This window comes from Pseudophryne corroboree, chromosome 1, assembly GCF_028390025.1.
Source record: "Pseudophryne corroboree isolate aPseCor3 chromosome 1, aPseCor3.hap2, whole genome shotgun sequence".
NCBI lineage: Eukaryota > Metazoa > Chordata > Amphibia > Anura > Myobatrachidae > Pseudophryne > Pseudophryne corroboree.
Genome location: NC_086444.1, coordinates 786,744,124 through 786,762,480, shown reverse-complemented (window position 1 = coordinate 786,762,480; position 18,357 = coordinate 786,744,124). Strand labels below are relative to the sequence as shown.

Sequence of the window (18,357 nt, the reverse complement as noted above, 5' to 3'; positions counted from 1 at the left end):
CTCATTTCTGCCCCGTGACAGAGGGAGAGGAAAAAGGCTGCAGAAATCAGCCAGTTCCCAGGAACAGAAACCCTCTTCCGCCTCTGCCAAGCCCTCAGTATGACGCTGGGGCTTTACAAGCAGAATCAGGCACGGTGGGGGGCCCGTCTCAATGAATTTCAGCGCGCATATGGAAGATCAGATAAGGGCTTTTACATGACAAAGCCGCCAATTCTGACACACGCCTGGCCGAAGCCAAGGCTAACAGCATGACCACTTTCCACGTGAGATATTTTAGTTCCACGGTTTTAAGTGGCTCAAACCAATGCGACTTCAGGAAATCCAACACCACGTTGAGATCCCAAGGTGCCACTGGAGGCACAAAAGGGGGCTGAATATGCAGCACTCCTTTAACAAATGTCTGGACTTCAGGCAGTGAAGCCAGTTCTTTCTGAAAGAAAATAGACAGAGCCGAAATCTGGACCTTAATGGAACCCAATTTTAGGCCCATAGTCACCCCTGACTGTAGGAAGTGCAGAAATCGACCCAGCTGAAATTCCTCCGTTGGGGCCTTCCTGGCCTCACACCAAGCAACATATTTTCGCCATATGCGGTGATAATGTTTTGCGGTCACATCCTTCCTAGCTTTAATCAGCGTAGGAATGACTTCCTCCGGAATGCCCTTTTCCTTTAGGATCCGGTGTTCAACCGCCATGCCGTCAAACGCAGCCGCGGTAAGTCTTGGAGCAGACAGTGCCCCTGCTGCAACAGGTCCTGTCTGAGCGGCAGAGGCCATGGGTCCTCTGAGATAATTTCTTGCAGTTCTGGGTACCAAGCTCTTCTTGGCCAATCCGGAACAATGAGTACTGTTCTTACTCCTCTTTTTCTTATTATCCTCAGTACCTTGGGTATGAGAGGAAGAGGAGGGAACACATAAACCGACTGGTACACCCACGGTGTCACTAGAGCGTCCACAGCTATCGCCTGAGGGTCCCGTGACCTGGCGCAATATCTTTTTAGCTTTTTGTTGAGGCGGGACGCCATCATGTCCACCTGTGGCCGTTCCCAACGGTTTACAATCAGCTGGAAGACTTCTGGATGAAGTTCCCACTCTCCCGGGTGGAGGTCGTGTCTGCTGAGGAAGTCGGCATCCCAGTTGTCCACTCCCGGAATGAACACTGCTGACCGTGCTATCACGTGATTCTCCGCCCATCGAAGAATCCTTGTGGCTTCTGCCATTGCCACCCTGCTTCTTGTGCCGCCCTGGCGGTTTACATGGGCGACCGCTGTGATGTTGTCTGACTGAATCAGAACCGGTTGGTTTTGAAGCAGGGGTTCTGCTTGACTTAGGGCATTGTAAATGGCCCTTAGTTCCAGAATATTTATGTGTAGGGAAGTTTCCTGACTCGACCATTGTCCTTGGAAGTTTCTTCCCTGGGTGACTGCCCCCCAACCTCGGAGGCTTGCATCCGTGGTCACCAGGACCCAGTCCTGTATGCCGAATCTGCGGCCTTCGAGAAGGTGCGCACTCTGCAGACACCACAGCAGAGACACCCTGGCCCTCGGTGGAAGATGCGATCCGGACCACTTGTCTAACAGATCCCACTGAAAGATCCTCGCATGGATCCTGCCGAAGGGAATTGCTTCGTAAGAAGCTACCATCTTTCCCAGGACTCGCGTGCAGTGATGCACCGACACCTGCTTTGGTTTCAGGAGGTCCCTGACCAGATGATAATTCCTGGGCCTTCTCCTCCGGGAGAAACACTTTCTTCTGTTCTGTGTCCAGAATCATGCCCAAGAACAGCAGACGCGTCGCAGGAATCAGCTGTGACTTTGGGATATTTAGAATCCAGCCGTGCTGAAGCAGCACGTCCTGAGATAGTGCTACGCTGACTAGTAACTGCTCCTTGGACCTCGCCTTTATAAGGAGATCGTCCAAGTACGGGATAATTATAAATCCCTTCCGTCGAAGGAGTATCATCATTTCGGCCATTACCTTGGTAAACACCCGCGGTGCCGTGGACAGACCAAACGGCAACGTCTGGAATTGGTAATGGCAGTCCTGTACCACAAACCTAAGGTACTCCTGGTGAGGTGGGTAAATGGGGACATGCAGGTATGCATCCTTGATGTCCAGAGACACCATAAAATCCCCCTCTTGCAGGCTTGCAATAACCGCCCTGAGCGATTCCATCTTGAACTTGAACTTCCTTATATAAGTGTTCAAGGCTTTCAAATTGAGAATGGGTCTCACCGAACCGTCTGGTTTCGGTACCAAACACATTGTGGAATATTAACCCCGTCCCTGTTGAAGGAGGGGTACTTTGATTATCACCTGCTGAAGGTACAGCTTGTGAATAGCCGCCAGTACTACCTCCCTTTCTCTGGGAGCAGCTGGCAAGGCCGATTTGAGGTAACGTCGAGGGGGAGTAGCCTCGAACTCCAGCTTGTATCCTTGAGATACCACTTGTAGAACCCAGGGATCCACCTGTGAGCGAACCCACTGGTCGCTGAAGTTCCGGAGACGCGCCCCCACCGCACCTGGCTCAGTCTGTGGAGCCCCAGCGTCATGCGGTGGACTTAGTAGAAGCAGGGGAGGATTTTTGTTCATGGGAACTGGCTGTCTGGTGCAGCTTTTTCCCTCTCCTCCTGCCTCTGGGCAGAAAGGAAGCACCTTTGATCCGCTTGCCTTTCTGAGGCCGAAAGGACTGTACCTGATAGTACGGTGCTTTCTTAGGTTGTGAGGGAGCCTGAGGTAAAAATATGTCGATTTCCCAGCTGTTGCTGTGGATACGAGGTCCGAGAAACCATCCCCAAACAATTCCTCACCCTTATAAGGCAAAACCTCCATGTGCCTTTTAGAATCAGCATCACCTGTCCACTGCCGGGTCCATAATACCCTCCTGGCAGAAATGGACATTGCATTAATTCTAGATGCCAGCCGGCAAATATCCCTCTGTGCATCCCTCATATATAAGACAACGTCTTTAATATGCTCTATGGTTAGCAAAAGAGTATCCCTGTCGAGGGTATCAATATTATCTGACAGGGTATCAGACCACGCTGCAGCAGCACTACACATCCATGCTGAAGCAATTGCAGGTCTCAGTATAGTACCTGAGTGTGTATATACAGACTTCAGGATAGCCTCCTGCTTTCTATCAGCAGGCTCCTTCAAGGCGGCCGTATCCTGAGACGGCAGTGCCACCTTTTTTGACAAGCGTGTGAGCGCCTTATCCCAACGTGACCTATCCTCTGGCGGGAAAGGGTACGCCATCAGTAACTTTTTAAAAATTACCAGTTTCTTATCGGGGGAACCCCACGCTTCCTCACACACTTCATTCAACTCATCTGATGGGGGAAAAAATAAGAATTTACTTACCGATAATTCTATTTCTCGGAGTCCGTAGTGGATGCTGGGGTTCCTGAAAGGACCATGGGGAATAGCGGCTCCGCAGGAGACAGGGCACAAAAAGTAAAGCTTTAGGATCAGGTGGTGTGCACTGGCTCCTCCCCCTATGACCCTCCTCCAAGCCTCAGTTAGGATACTGTGCCCGGACGAGCGTACACAATAAGGAAGGATTTTGAATCCCGGGTAAGACTCATACCAGCCACACCAATCACACTGTACAACCTGTGATCTGAACCCAGTTAACAGTATGATAACAGCGGAGCCTCTGAAAAGATGGCTCACAACAATAATAACCCGATTTTTGTAACTATGTACAAGTATTGCAGATAATCCGCACTTGGGATGGGCGCCCAGCATCCACTACGGACTCCGAGAAATAGAATTATCGGTAAGTAAATTCTTATTTTCTCTATCGTCCTAGTGGATGCTGGGGTTCCTGAAAGGACCATGGGGATAATACCAAAGCTCCCAAACGGGCGGGAGAGTGCGGATGACTCTGCAGCACCGAATGAGAGAACTCCAGGTCCTCCTTAGCCAGGGTATCAAATTTGTAGGATTTTACCAACGTGTTTGCCCCTGACTAAATAGCCGCTCGGCAAAGTTGTAAAGCCGAGACCCCTCGGGCAGCCGCCCAAGATAAGCCCACCTTCCTTGTGGAATGGGCATTTACATATTTTGGCTGTGGCAGGCCTGCCACAGAATGTGCAAGCTGAATTGTATTACACATCCAACTAGCAATAGTCTGCTTAGAAGCAAGAGCACCCAGTTTGTTGGGTGCATACAGGATAACAGCAAGTCAGTTTTCCTGACTCCAGCCGTCCTGGAACCTATATTTACAGGGCCCTGACAACATCTAGCAACCTGGAGTCCTCCAAGTCCCTAGTAGGCGCAAGGCACCAAAATAAGCTGGTTCAGGTGAAACACTGACACCACCTTAGGGAGAGAACTGGGGACGAGTCCGCAGCTCTGCCCTGTCCAAATGGACAACCAGATATGGGCTTTTTTGAGAAAAAAAAACCACCAATTTGACACTCGCCTGGTCCAGGCCAGGGCCAAGAGCATGGTCACTTTTCATGTGAGATGCTTCAAATCCACAGATTTGACTGGTTTTAAACCAATGTGATTTGAGGAATCCCAGAACTACGTTGAGATCCCACAGTGCCACTGGAGGCACAAAAGGGGGTTGTATATGCAATACTCCCTTGACAAACTTCTGGACTTCAGGAACTGAAGCCACTTCTTTCTGGAAGAAAATCGACAGGGCCGAAAACTGAACCTTAATGGACCCCAATTTGAGGCCCATAGACACTCCTGTTTGCAGGAAATGCAGGAATCGACCGAGTTGAAATTTCTTCGTGGGGCCTTTCTGGCCTCACACCACGCAACATATTTTTGCCACATGTGGTGATAATGTTGTGCGGTCACCTCCTTTCTGGCTTTGACCAGGGTAGGAATGACCTCTTCCGGAATGCCTTTTTCCCTTAGGATCCGGCGTTCCACCGCCATGCCGTCAAACGCAGCTGCGGTAAGTCTTGGAACAGACATGGTACTTGCTGAAACAAGTCCCTTCTTAGCGGCAGAGGCCATAAGTCCTCTGTGAGCATCTCTTGAAGTTCCGGGTACCAAGTCCTTCTTGGCCAATCCGGAGCCATGAGTATAGTTCTTACTCCTCTACGTCTTATAAGTCTCAGTACCTTAGGTATGAGAAGCAGAGGATGGAACACATACACCGACTGGTACATCCATGGTGTTACCAGAACGTCCACAGCTATTGCCTGAGGGTCTCTTGACCTGGCGCAATACCTGTCCCGTTTTTTGTTCAGACGGGACGCCATCATGTCCACCTTTGGTATTTCCCAACGGTTTACAATCATGTGGAAAACTTCCCGATGAAGTTTCCACTCTGCCGGGTGGAGGTCGTGCCTGCTGAGGAAGTCTGCTTCCCAGTTTCCATTCCCGGAATGAAACACTGCTGACAGTGCTATCACATGATTTTCCGCCCAGCGAAAAGTCCTTGCAGTTTTTGCCATTGCCCTCCTGCTTCTTGTGCCGCCCTGTCTATTTACGTGGGCGACTGCCGTGATGTTTTTCCCACTGGATCAATACCGGCTGACCTTGAAGCAGAGGTCTTGCTAAGCTTAGAGTATTATAAATTTACCCTTAGCTCCAGTATATTTATGTGGAGAAAAGTCTCCAGACTTGATCACACTCCCTGGAAATTTTTTCCTTGTGTGACTGCTCCCCAGCCTCTCGGGCTGGCCTCCGTGGTCACCAGCATCCAATCCTGAATGCCGAATCTGCGGCCCTCTAGAAGATGAGCACTCTGTAACCACCACAGGAGAGACACCCTTGTCCTTGGATATAGGGTTATCCGCTGATGCATCTGAAGATGCGATCCGGACCATTTGTCCAGCAGATCCCACTGAAAAATTCTTGCGTGAAATCTGCCGAATAGAATTGCTTCGTAGGAAGTCACCATCTTTACCAGGACCCTTGTGCAATGATGCACTGATTTTAGGAGGTTCCTGACTAGCTCGGATAACTCCCTGGCTTTCTCTTCCGGGAGAAACACCTTTTTCTGGACTGTGTCCAGAATCATCCCTAGGCACAGCAGACTTGTCGTCGGGATCAGCTGCGATTTTGGAATATTTAGAATCCACCCGTGCTGTTGTAGCAGTATCCGAGATAGTGCTACTCCGACCTCCAACTGTTCCCTGGACTTTGCCCTTATCAGGAGATCGTCCAAGTAAGGGATAATTAAGACGCCTTTTCTTCGAAGAAGAATCATCATTTCGGCCATTACCTTGGTAAAGACCCGGGGTGCCGTGGACAATCCAAACGGCAGCGTCTGAAACTGATAGTGACAGTTCTGTACCACGAACCTGAGGTACCCTTAGTGAGAAGGGCAAATTTTGGACATGGAGGTAAGCATCCCTGATGTCTCGGGACACTATATAGTCCCCTTCTTCCTGGTTCGTTATCACTGCTCTGAGTGACTCCATCTTGATTTGAACCTTTGTAAGTGTTCAAATTTTTTTAGATTTAGAATAGGTCTCACCTAGCCTTCTGGCTTCAGTACCACAATATAATGTGGAATAATACCCCTTTTCTTGTTGTAGGAGGGGTAATTTGATTATCACCTGCTGGGAATACAGCTTGTGAATTGTTTCCCATACTGCCTCCTTGTCGGAGGGAGACCTTGGTAAACCAGACTTCAGGAGCCTGCGAAGGGGAAACGTCTCGACATTCCAAACTGTACCCCTGGGATACTACATGTAGGATCCAGGGGTCCTGTACGGTCCCAGCGTCATGCTGAGAGCTTGGCAGAAGCGGTGGAACGCTTCTGTTCCTGGGAATGGGCTGCCTGCTGCAGTCTTCTTCCCTTTCCTCTATCCCTGGGCAGATATGACTCTTATAGGGACGAAAGGACTGAGGCTGAAAAGACGGTGTCTTTTTCTGCAGAGATGTGACTTAGGGTAAAAACGGTGGATTTTCCAGCAGTTGCCGTGGCCACCAGGTCCGATGGACCGACCCCAAATAACTCCTCTTCCTTTATACGGCAATACACCTTTGTGCCGTTTGGAATCTGCATCACCTGACCACTGTCGTGTCCATAAACATCTTCTGGCAGATATGGACATCGCACTTACTCTTGATGCCAGAGTGCAAATATCCCTCTGTGCATCTCGCATATATAGAAAATGCATCCTTTAAATGTTCTATAGTCAATAAAATACTGTCCCTGTCAAGGGTATCAATATTTTTAGTCAGGGAATCCGACCAAGCCACCCCAGCTCTGCACATCCAGGCTGAGGCGATCGCTGGTCGCAGTATAACACCAGTATGTGTGTATATACTTTTTATGATATTTTCCAGCCTCCTGTCAGCTGGCTCCTTGAGGACGGCCCTATCTATAGACGGTACCGCCACTTGTTTTGATAAGCGTGTGAGCGCCTTATCCACCCTAAGGGGTGTTTCCCAACGCGCCCTAACTTCTGGCGGGAAAGGGTATACCGCCCATAATTTTCTATCGGGGGGAACCCACGCATCATCACACACTTCATTTAATTTATCTGATTCATGAAAAACTACGGTAGTTTTTTCACATCCCACATAATACCCTCTTTTGTGGTACTTGTAGTATCAGAAATATGTAACACCTCCTTCATTGCCCTTAACGTGTGGCCCTAATAAGGAATACGTTTGTTTATTCACCGTCGACACTGGATTCAGTGTCCGTGTCTGTGTCGACCGACTAAAGTAAACGGGCGTTTTAAAACCCCTGACGGTGTTTCTGAGACGTCTGGACCGGTACTAATTGTTTGTCGGCCGTCTCATGTCGTCAACCGACCTTGCAGCGTGTTGACATTATCACGTAATTCCCTAAATAAGCCATCCATTCCGGTGTCGACTCCCTAGAGAGTGACATCACCATTACAGGCAATTGCTCCGCCTCCTCACCAACATCGTCCTCATACATGTCGACACACACGTACCGACACACAGCACACACACAGGGAATGCTCTGATAGAGGACAGGACCCACTAGCCCTTTGGAGAGACAGAGGGAGAGTTTGCCAGCACAAACCAAAAACGCTATAATTATATAGGGACAACCTTATATAAGTGTTTTCCCTTATAGCATCTTTTATATATTTCTAACGCCAAATTAGTGCCCCCCCTCTCTGTTTTAACCCTGTTTCTGTAGTGCAGTGCAGGGGAGAGCCTGGGAGCCTTCCCTCCAGCCTTTCTGTGAGGGAAAATGGCGCTGTGTGCTGAGGAGATAGGCCCCGCCCCTTTTTCGGCGGCCTCGTCTCCCGCTCTTTAATGGATTCTGGCAGGGGTTAAATATCTCCATATAGCCCCCGGAGGCTATATGTGAGGTATTTTTAGCCAAAAAAGGTTTTCATTTGCCTCCCAGGGCGCCCCCCTCCCAGCGCCCTGCACCCTCAGTGACTGCCGTGTGAAGTGTGCTGAGAGGAAATGGCGCACAGCTGCAGTGCTGTGCGCTACCTTAAGAAGACTGAGGAGTCTTCTGCCGCCGATTCTGGACCTCTTCTCGTTTCAGCATCTGCAAGGGGGCCGGCGGCGAGGCTCCGGTGACCATCCAGGCTGTACCTGTGATCGTCCCTCTGGAGCTAATGTCCAGTAGCCAAAGAAGCCAATCCATCCTGCACGCAGGTGAGTTCACTTCTTCTCCCCTAAGTCCCTCGTTGCAGTGATCCTGTTGCCAGCAGGACTCACTGTAAAATAAAAAACCTAAGCTAAACTTTTCTAAGCAGCTCTTTAGGAGAGCCACCTAGATTGCACCCTTCTCGGCCGGGCACAAAAATCTAACTGAGGCTTGGAGGAGGGTCATAGGGGGAGGAGCCAGTGCACACCACCTGATCCTAAAGCTTTACTTTTTGTGCCCTGTCTCCTGCGGAGCCGCTATTCCCCATGGTCCTTTCAGGAACCCCAGCATCCACTAGGACGATAGAGAAAACACTGGCTGCTTTTTCTCCCCAAACATAATACCCTTTTTAGTGGTACTTGGGTTAATGTCAAAAATGTGTAACATTTTTCATTGCCGTAATCATGCAACGGATGCCCCTAGTGGATTGTGTATATGTCTCATCCTCGTCGACACTGGAGTCAGACTCCGTGTCGACATCTGTGTCTGCCATCTGAGGTAGCGGGCGTTTTTGAGCCCCTGATGGCCTTTGAGACGCCTGGGCAGGTACGGGCTGAGAAGCCGGCTGTCCCATGGCTGTTACGTCATCCAGCCTTTTATGTAAGGAGTTGACACTGTCGGTTAATACCTTCGACATATCCACCCACTCTGGTGTCTGCCCCGCAGGGGGTGACATCACACTTATCGGCACCTGCTCCGCCTCCACATAAGCCTCCTCATCAAACATGTCGACACAGCCGTACCGACACACCGCACACACACAGGGAATGCTCTGACTGAGGACAGGACCCCACAAAGTCCTTTGGGGAGACCGAGAGAGAGTATGCCAGCACACACCACAGCGCTATTTAATCAGGGATTTACACTAACACCAAGTGATTTTTCCCTATAGCTGCTTTACATATACAGTTAGCGCCTAAATTTAGTGCCCCCCCCTCTCTTTTTTACCCTTTGAGCCTGGAAACTGCAGGGGAGAGCCTGGAGAGCTGTCTTCCAGCGGAGCTGTGAAGAGGAAATGGCGCCAGTGTGCTGAGGGAGATAGCCCCGCCCCTTTCTCGGCTGACTTCTCCCGCTCTTATATTTATATTATGGCAGAGGATTTTTGCACATATATAGTTTGTTAGACTATATTATGTGCTGTTTGCCAATGTAAGGTACTCTAATTGCTGCCCAGGCCCCCCCCCCCCCCCCCCAGCGCCCTGCACCCATCAGTGACCGGAGTATGTGGTGTGCATAGGGAGCAATGGCGCACAGCTGCAGTGCTGTGCGCTACCTTAATGAAGACCGGAGTCTTCAGCCGCCGATTTTCAGGATGTTCTTCTTGCTTCTGGCTCTGCAAGGGGGACGGCGGCGCGGCTCCGGGACCAGACGACCGAGGCTGGGCCTGTGTTCGATCCCTCTGGAGCTAATGGTGTCCAGTAGCCTAAGAAGCCCAAGCTAGCTGCAAGCAGGTAGGTTCGCTTCTCTCCCCTTAGTCCCTCGTAGCAGTGAGTCTGTTGCCAGCAGATCTCACCGAAAATAAAAAACCTAACAAATACTTTCTTTACTAGAAGCTCAGGAGAGCCCCTAGTGTGCAACCAGCTCGGGCTGGGCACAGATTCTAACTGAGGTCTGGAGGAGGGGCATAGAGGGAGGAGCCAGTGCACACCAGATATAGTACCTAATCTTTCTTTAGAGTGCCCAGTCTCGTGCAGAGCCCGTCTATTCCCCATGGTCCTTACGGAGTACCCAGCATCCACTAGGACGTCCGAGAAAAACGGATATGTGCAAGGTGATAAAGGCACCAGCCAATCAGATCCTAACTGTTAATTTACATATTGGAGCCGATTGGCTGGTGCCTTTATCACCTTGCACATACTGTATCACTGGTTTATCACTTCCTTATGCCTTCTCCAGGTTAATACATCTGCCCCAATGTACTCAAAGCCACTACATGTAGTGCTTGGAGGCAGCTCTGTTCACTTTTAAGAAGATTTCCCTTTTGACTCCTTCCATTAGTCGGAAATCCTGCCTTCTCAGGGGGCCTATCTTCACATTATATTAAAAATGAATCTTTCCAGGGGTTGAAGAGTCTGTATCAATTTGTAGAGGTCAGGACATTACAACTTCACACTTAGTCAGCTCCAGAGTTATTTTATTCATGAATGTATCCCTCTTTCCTCCTACCTACAAGTGATGAGTTATATTCAAAAATAAGAATTTACTTACCGATAATTCTATTTCTCGGAGTCCGTAGTGGATGCTGGGGTTCCTGAAAGGACCATGGGGAATAGCGGCTCCGCAGGAGACAGGGCACAAAAGTAAAGCTTTCCGATCAGGTGGTGTGCACTGGCTCCTCCCCCTATGACCCTCCTCCAAGCCAGTTAGGTACTGTGCCCGGACGAGCGTACACAATAAGGGAGGAATTTTGAATCCCGGGTAAGACTCATACCAGCCACACCAATCACACCGTACAACTTGTGATCTAAACCCAGTTAACAGTATGATAACAGCGGAGCCTCTGAAAAGATGGCTCACAACAATAATAACCCGATTTTTGTAACTATGTACAAGTATTGCAGATAATCCGCACTTGGGATGGGCGCCCAGCATCCACTACGGACTCCGAGAAATAGAATTATCGGTAAGTAAATTCTTATTTTCTCTATCGTCCTAGTGGATGCTGGGGTTCCTGAAAGGACCATGGGGATTATACCAAAGCTCCCAAACGGGCGGGAGAGTGCGGATGACTCTGCAGCACCGAATGAGAGAACTCCAGGTCCTCCTTAGCCAGGGTATCAAATTTGTAGAATTTAGCAAACGTGTTTGCCCCTGACCAAGTAGCTGCTCGGCAAAGTTGTAAAGCCGAGACCCCTCGGGCAGCCGCCCAAGATGAGCCCCCCTTCCTTGTGGAATGGGCATTTACATATTTTGGCTGTGGCAGGCCTGCCACAGAATGTGCAAGCTGAATTGTATTACACATCCAACTAGCAATAGTCTGCTTAGAAGCAAGAGCACCCAGTTTGTTGGGTGCATACAGGATAACAGCAAGTCAGTTTTCCTGACTCCAGCCGTCCTGGAACATATTTTCAGGGCCCTGACAACATCTAGCAACTTGGAGTCCTCCAAGTCCCTAGTAGGTGCAAGGCACCACAATAAGCTGGTTCAGGTGAAACACTGACACCACCTTAGGGAGAGAACTGGGGACGAGTCCGCAGCTCTGCCCTGTCCGAATGGACAAACAGATATGGGCTTTTTTGAGAAAAAAACCACCAATTTGACACTCGCCTGGTCCAGGCCAGGGCCAAGAGCATGGTCACTTTTCATGTGAGATGCTTCAAATCCACAGATTTGACTGGTTTTAAACCAATGTGATTTGAGGAATCCCAGAACTACGTTGAGATCCCACAGTGCCACTGGAGGCACAAAAGGGGGTTGTATATGCAATACTCCCTTGACAAACTTCTGGACTTCAGGAACTGAAGCCAATTCTTTCTGGAAGAAAATCGACAGGGCCGAAATTTGAACCTTAATGGACCCCAATTTGAGGCCCATAGACACTCCTGTTTGCAGGAAATGCAGGAAACGACCGAGTTGAAATTTCTTTGTGGGGCCTTCCTGGCCTCACACCACGCAACATATTTTCGCCACATGTGGTGATAATGTTGTGCGGTCACCTCCTTTCTGGCTTTGACCAGGGTAGGAATGACCTCTTCCGGAATGCCTTTTTCCCTTAGGATCCGGCTTTCCACCGCCATGCCGACAAACGCAGCTGCGGTAAGTCTTGGAACAGACATGGTACTTGCTGAAGCAAGTCCCTTCTTAGCGGCAGAGGCCATAAGACCTCTGTAAGCATTTCTTGAAGTTCCGGGTACCAAGTCCTTCTTGGCCAATCCGGAGCCATGAGTATAGTTCTTACTCCTCTACGTCTTATAATTCTCAGCACCTTAGGTATGAGAAGCAGAGGAGGGAACACATACACCGACTGGTACACCCACGGTGTTACCAGAACGTCCACAGCTATTGCCTGAGGGTCTCTTGACCTGGCGCAATACCTGTCCCGTTTTTTGTTCAGACGGGACGCCATCATGTCCACCTTTGGTATTTCCCAACGGTTTACAATCATGTGGAAAAAACTTCCCGATGAAGTTTCCACTCTCCCGGGTGGAGGTCGTGCCTGCTGAGGAAGTCTGCTTCCCAGTTTCCATTCCCGGAATGAAAACACTGCTGACAGTGCTATCACATGATTTTCCGCCCAGCGAAAAGTCCTTGCAGTTTTTGCCATTGCCCTCCTGCTTCTTGTGTCGCCCTGTCTGTTTACGTGGGCGACTGCCGTGATGTTTTTCCCACTGGATCAATACCGGCTGACCTTGAAGCAGAGGTCTTGCTAAGCTTAGAGCATTATAAATTTACCCTTAGCTCCAGTATATTTATGTGGAGAAAAGTCTCCAGACTTGATCACACTCCCTGGAAATTTTTTCCTTGTGTGACTGCTCCCCAGCCTCTCGGGCTGGCCTCCGTGGTCACCAGCATCCAATCCTGAATGCCGAATCTGCGGCCCTCTAGAAGATGAGCACTCTATAACCACCACAGGAGAGACACCCTTGTCCTTGGATATAGGGTTATCCGCTGATGCATCTGAAGATGCGATCCGGACCATTTGTCCAGCAGATCCCACTGAAAAGTTCTTGCGTGAAATCTGCCGAATGGAATTGCTTCGTAGGAAGCCACCATTTTTACCAGGACCCTTGTGCAATGATGCACTGTTTTTAGGAGGTTCCTGACTAGCTCGGATAACTCCCTGGCTTTCTCTTCCGGGAGAAACACCTTTTTCTGGACTGTGTCCAGAATCATCCCTAGGCACAGCAGACGTGTCGTCGGGATCAGCTGCGATTTTGGAATATTTAGAATCCACCCGTGCTGTTGTAGCAGTATCCGAGATAGTGCTACTCCGACCTCCAACTGTTCCCTGGACTATGCCCTTATCAGGAGATCGTCCAAGTAAGGGATAATTAAGACGCCTTTTCTTCGAAGAAGAATCATCATTTCGGCCATTACCTTGGTAAAGACCCGGGGTGCCGTGGACAATCCAAACGGCAGCGTCTGAAACTGATAGTGACAGTTCTGCACCACGAACCTGAGGTACCCTTAGTGAGAAGGGCAAATTTGGGACATAGAGGTAAGCATCCCTGATGTCCCGGGACACTATATAGTCCCCTTCTTCCTGGTTCGTTATCACTGCTCTGAGTGACTCCATCTTGATTTGAACCTTTGTAAGTGTTCAAAAAATTTTTTTAGAATAAGTCTCACCTAGCCTTCTGGCTTCAGTACCACAATATAGTGTGGAATAATACCCCTTTTCTTGTAGTAGGAGGGGTAATTTAATTATCACCTGCTGGGAATACAGCTTGTGAATTTTTTCCCATACTGCCTCCTTGTCGGAGGGAGACCTTGGTAAAGCAGACTTCAGGAGCCTGCGAAGGGGAAACGTCTCGACATTCCAATCTGTACCCCTGGGATACTACTTGTAGGATCCAGGGGTCCTGTACGGTCTCAGCGCCATGCTGAGAACTTGGCAGAAGCGGTGGAACGCTTCTGTTCCTGGGAATGGGCTGCCTGCTGCAGTCTTCTTCCCTTTCCTCTATCCCTGGGCAGATATGATCTTATAGGGACGAAAGGACTGAGGCTGAAAAGACGGTGTCTTTTTCTGCAGAGATGTGACTTAGGGTAAAAACGGCGGATTTTCCAGCAGTTGCCGTGGCCACCAGGTCCGATGGACCGACCCCAAATAACTCCTCTTCCTTTATACGGCAATACACCCTTGTGCCGTTTGGAATCTGCATCACCTGACCACTGTCATGTCCATAACATCTTCTGGCAGATATGGACATCGCATTTACTCTTGATGCCAGAGTGCAAATATCCCTCTGTGCATCTCGCATATATAGAAATGCATCCTTTAAATGCTCTATAGTCAATAAAATACTGTCCCTGTCAAGGGTATCAATATTTTTAGTCAGGGAATCCGACCAAGCCACCCCAGCTCTGCACATCCAGGCTGAGGCGATCGCTGGTCGCAGTATAACACCAGTATGTGTGTATATACTTTTTATGATATTTTCCAGCCTCCTGTCAGCTGGTCCTTGAGGACGGCCCTATCTATAGACGGTACCGCCACTTGTTTTGATAAGCGTGTGAGCGCCTTATCCACCCTAAGGGGTGTTTCCCAACGCGCCCTAACTTCTGGCGGGAAAGGGTATACCGCCCATAATTTTCTATCGGGGGGAACCCACGCATCATCACACACTTTATTTAATTTATCTGATTCAGGAAAAACTACGGTAGTTTTTTCACATCCCACATAATACCCTCTTTTGTGGTACTTGTAGTATCAGAAATATGAAACACCTCCTTCATTGCCTTTAACGTGTGGCCCTAATAAGGAATACGTTTGTTTATTCACCGTCGACACTGGATTCAGTGTCCCTGTCTGTGTCGACCGACTAAAGTAAACGGGCATTTTAAAAACCCCTGACGGTGTTTTTGAGACGTCTGGACCGGTACTAATTGTTTGTCGGCCGTCTCATGTCGTCAACCGACCTTGCAGCGTGTTGACATTATCACGTAATTCCCTAAATAAGCCATCCATTCCGGTGTCGACTCCCTAGAGAGTGACATCACCATTACAGGCAATTGCTCCGCCTCCTCACCAACATCGTCCTCATACATGTCGACACACGTACCGACACACAGCACACACACAGGGAATGCTCTGATAGAGGACAGGACCCACTAGCCCTTTGGAGAGACAGAGGGAGAGTTTACCAGCACACACCAAAAAACGCTATAATTATATAGGGACAACCTTATATAAGTGTTTTCCCTTATAGCATCTTTTTTATATATTTCTAACGCCAAATTAGTGCCCCCCCTCTCTGTTTTAACCCTGTTTCTGTAGTGCAGTGCAGGGGAGAGCCTGGGAGCCTTCCCTCCAGCCTTTCTGTGAGGGAAAATGGCGCTGTGTGCTGAGGAGATAGGCCCCGCCCCTTTTTCGGCGGCCTCGTCTCCCGCTCTTAACGGATTCTGGCAGGGGTTAAATATCTCCATATAGCCTCCGGAGGCTATATGTGAGGTATTTTTAGCCAAAATAGGTATTCATTTGCCTCCCAGGGCGCCCCCCTCCCAGCGCCCTGCACCCTCAGTGACTGCCGTGTGAAGTGTGCTGAGAGGAAAATGGCGCACAGCTGCAGTGCTGTGCGCTACCTTTAGAAGACTGAGGAGTCTTCTGCCGCCGATTCTGGACCTCTTCTTACTTCAGCATCTGCAAGGGGGCCGGCGGCAAGGCTCCGGTGACCATCCAGGCTGTACCTGTGATCGTCCCTCTGGAGCTGATGTCCAGTAGCCAAGAAGCCAATCCATCCTGCACGCAGGTGAGTTCACTTCTTCTCCCCTAAGTCCCTCGTTGCAGTGATCCTGTTGCCAGCAGGACTCACTGTAAAATAAAAAACCTAAGCTAAACTTTTCTAAGCAGCTCTTTAGGAGAGCCACCTAGATTGCACCCTTCTCGGCCGGGCACAAAAATCTAACTGGCTTGGAGGAGGGTCATAGGGGGAGGAGCCAGTGCACACCACCTGATCGGAAAGCTTTACTTTTGTGCCCTGTCTCCTGCGGAGCCGCTATTCCCCATGGTCCTTTCAGGAACCCCAGCATCCACTAGGACGATAGAGAAAACCCATTACCGATACTGACTAACACTGTAGGTTTGATGGTGCGCTACTACTAAGACCTATGGAATCCTTTTCCTCTTCATATGAATATATAATTATTCAACCCTCCATCGTTTTAGAACAGGGCTAGCCAACCCTGGCTCGAGAGCTACCAACAGTTCACGTTTTTTCCAGGTTCTCCTCACAGAATCACAAGTAAAGTAATTAGCTCTGAGGATCTTTTAAAATGTGTAAGTTAGTAATTACTACACCTGTGCACCTGCTAGGTGAGCTGGAAAATGAACTGTTGGTAGCTCTCGAGGACCAGAATTGACTACCACGGATTTAGAAGGTAGTTTTGTGAAGGTATTTTTATTCAATTAAACAATTGAATAAAGGCTTGGTCTCCACTTCATATGCGGAGATGCGCCTCTGAGGCAGATATTTAACACAGTCTTTAGTCATGCCCTAGGGTTGCCGAGTTCTAGAGACAAGAACACCAATACATTACCCATACCCTGCAAATTGATGTACCTTCATCACAGATTTGAGTGCTTTGGGGACAAAAATTGCTGGAGCTGCCAAGGAACCCATTCTTCCCCAGTGGACTAAACCCACAGCCCCCACTCTCACCTTGTTGCTACATAGGGTTTCCTACTTATTTCATATGGATTGGACAGCCATATCCATAAACCGTTTTCTGTTTGGCTACCATACGTAATAACCCTCCCCTGAACGGACACGTAAAAAAAAATGTTTCCAGTTGACGAACTGGTATAACCTAGTTGTTCTGAATGAATGTGCACCTTCATAGCCTGGTATCCCCATACCCAAAGATGTAGGCACACTTATGTTTAACATGTCCCCTGTTATGCATGGAACAATTGATTTACTGTTGTTTTTATATTGGATTTTTTTCCTTCAACAAATGTAACTTTTATAATTGTGACTCCTGTCTGACCGTTTTTGATTTATCCAACGGGCATTTGTTCTCTTTACATATGATTCCATGTATAACCCACTACTGTTGTATTGTTGTAGAGTGTCTCTATCAAAGCCACACGAGTCAAAAAAAAAAAAAAAAAAAAAAAAAAAAAAACATAAAAATAAATAAATATTGGAAGCAGAGGAATATGCCAAAAAGCCGCTGGTCCTGCTCTGAGGTAGCTCCACTCCAACCCCCCAATGGCGTCAGAGCTACAGAGTTTATACTTGCAATGTCTCAAAGTGCTTAAAAACATCACACAAGTGCTAGCTTAGGCTATAGTAGGTCTCCCCCAGGTGGGTCCTGTATGCCTCCCCTGTGTATGAGCCGCACCATGAACCGGGGGACCCCCACTAGCGAGTCCCCCAGTTTGTACTCACCACTGTAGTCACCTTCAGGCTAATGTTAGGGGTGTGCTGCGATTGCGACAGCTAAGGCTCAGTGCCCCGCTGAACAAACAACCTCTCAGGACGGTGGTCCTGCAGCAGGGAAGCGGCTCTGACGCGTCGCAAGGCTGGTGACCTTTCCCCCTTACATCCCACGGTGCAGGTATGCTGTTGCCCAAACAGCATACCGAAAATAACAGATTCAAAAGAAACTGAAAAAAAAACTCTGGAGCTGCAGAGATGTGCATTCTCTCCTGAAGGCACTTTTTTCTAAACTGCCTGTGGGAGGGGGCATAGAGGGGAGGAGACTGCACACCCAGTTGAATAAATTTAAAGTGCACCAGCATCTTTGGACCCCATCTATACCCCATCATACCAAGTCTCCCCAATATCCCTTATGGATGCTAGAGAAACATGAACTGTTGGTGTCCTTGAGGACAGAGTTTGGGAACCACTGGTGTAATACAAGCATGCATACAAGTGCTTTAATAGTAACTCCTTAAGAACAAAAAACAAAAAAAAACAAAAATCAACACCACCACTATATCCATCGCTCTCCCCATCCGCAAAGAAACCATCACATACTTACCCAGCTTGGCCATCACTTAGTTTCTTTATCACTTGACCCAAGATGAACAAGCTCCGGTTGATGTTGCATCCTTCTTTAAATCGAACGCCTTCCGCTCCCGTTTGACTAGCTCTTTCACTACCGGCCAAGTCCACAAGATTCTGCGCAT

At 48.9% G+C, this 18,357-nt stretch overlaps 1 protein-coding gene across 4 annotated transcripts in view; it reads right to left on the bottom strand.

Annotated features, from left to right (window-relative positions):
* The window catches only part of CENPE (centromere protein E), a 635,458-nt gene that overhangs the window by 535,930 nt on the left and 81,171 nt on the right, over positions 1-18,357 (bottom strand). For all 4 annotated transcript variants that reach the window (XM_063918152.1, XM_063918161.1, XM_063918167.1 and 1 more), the window contains exon 9: positions 18,210-18,349. In XM_063918152.1, coding sequence (XP_063774222.1) covers positions 18,210-18,349 — 140 coding nt within the window. The remainder of the gene's footprint in view (positions 1-18,209; positions 18,350-18,357) is intronic.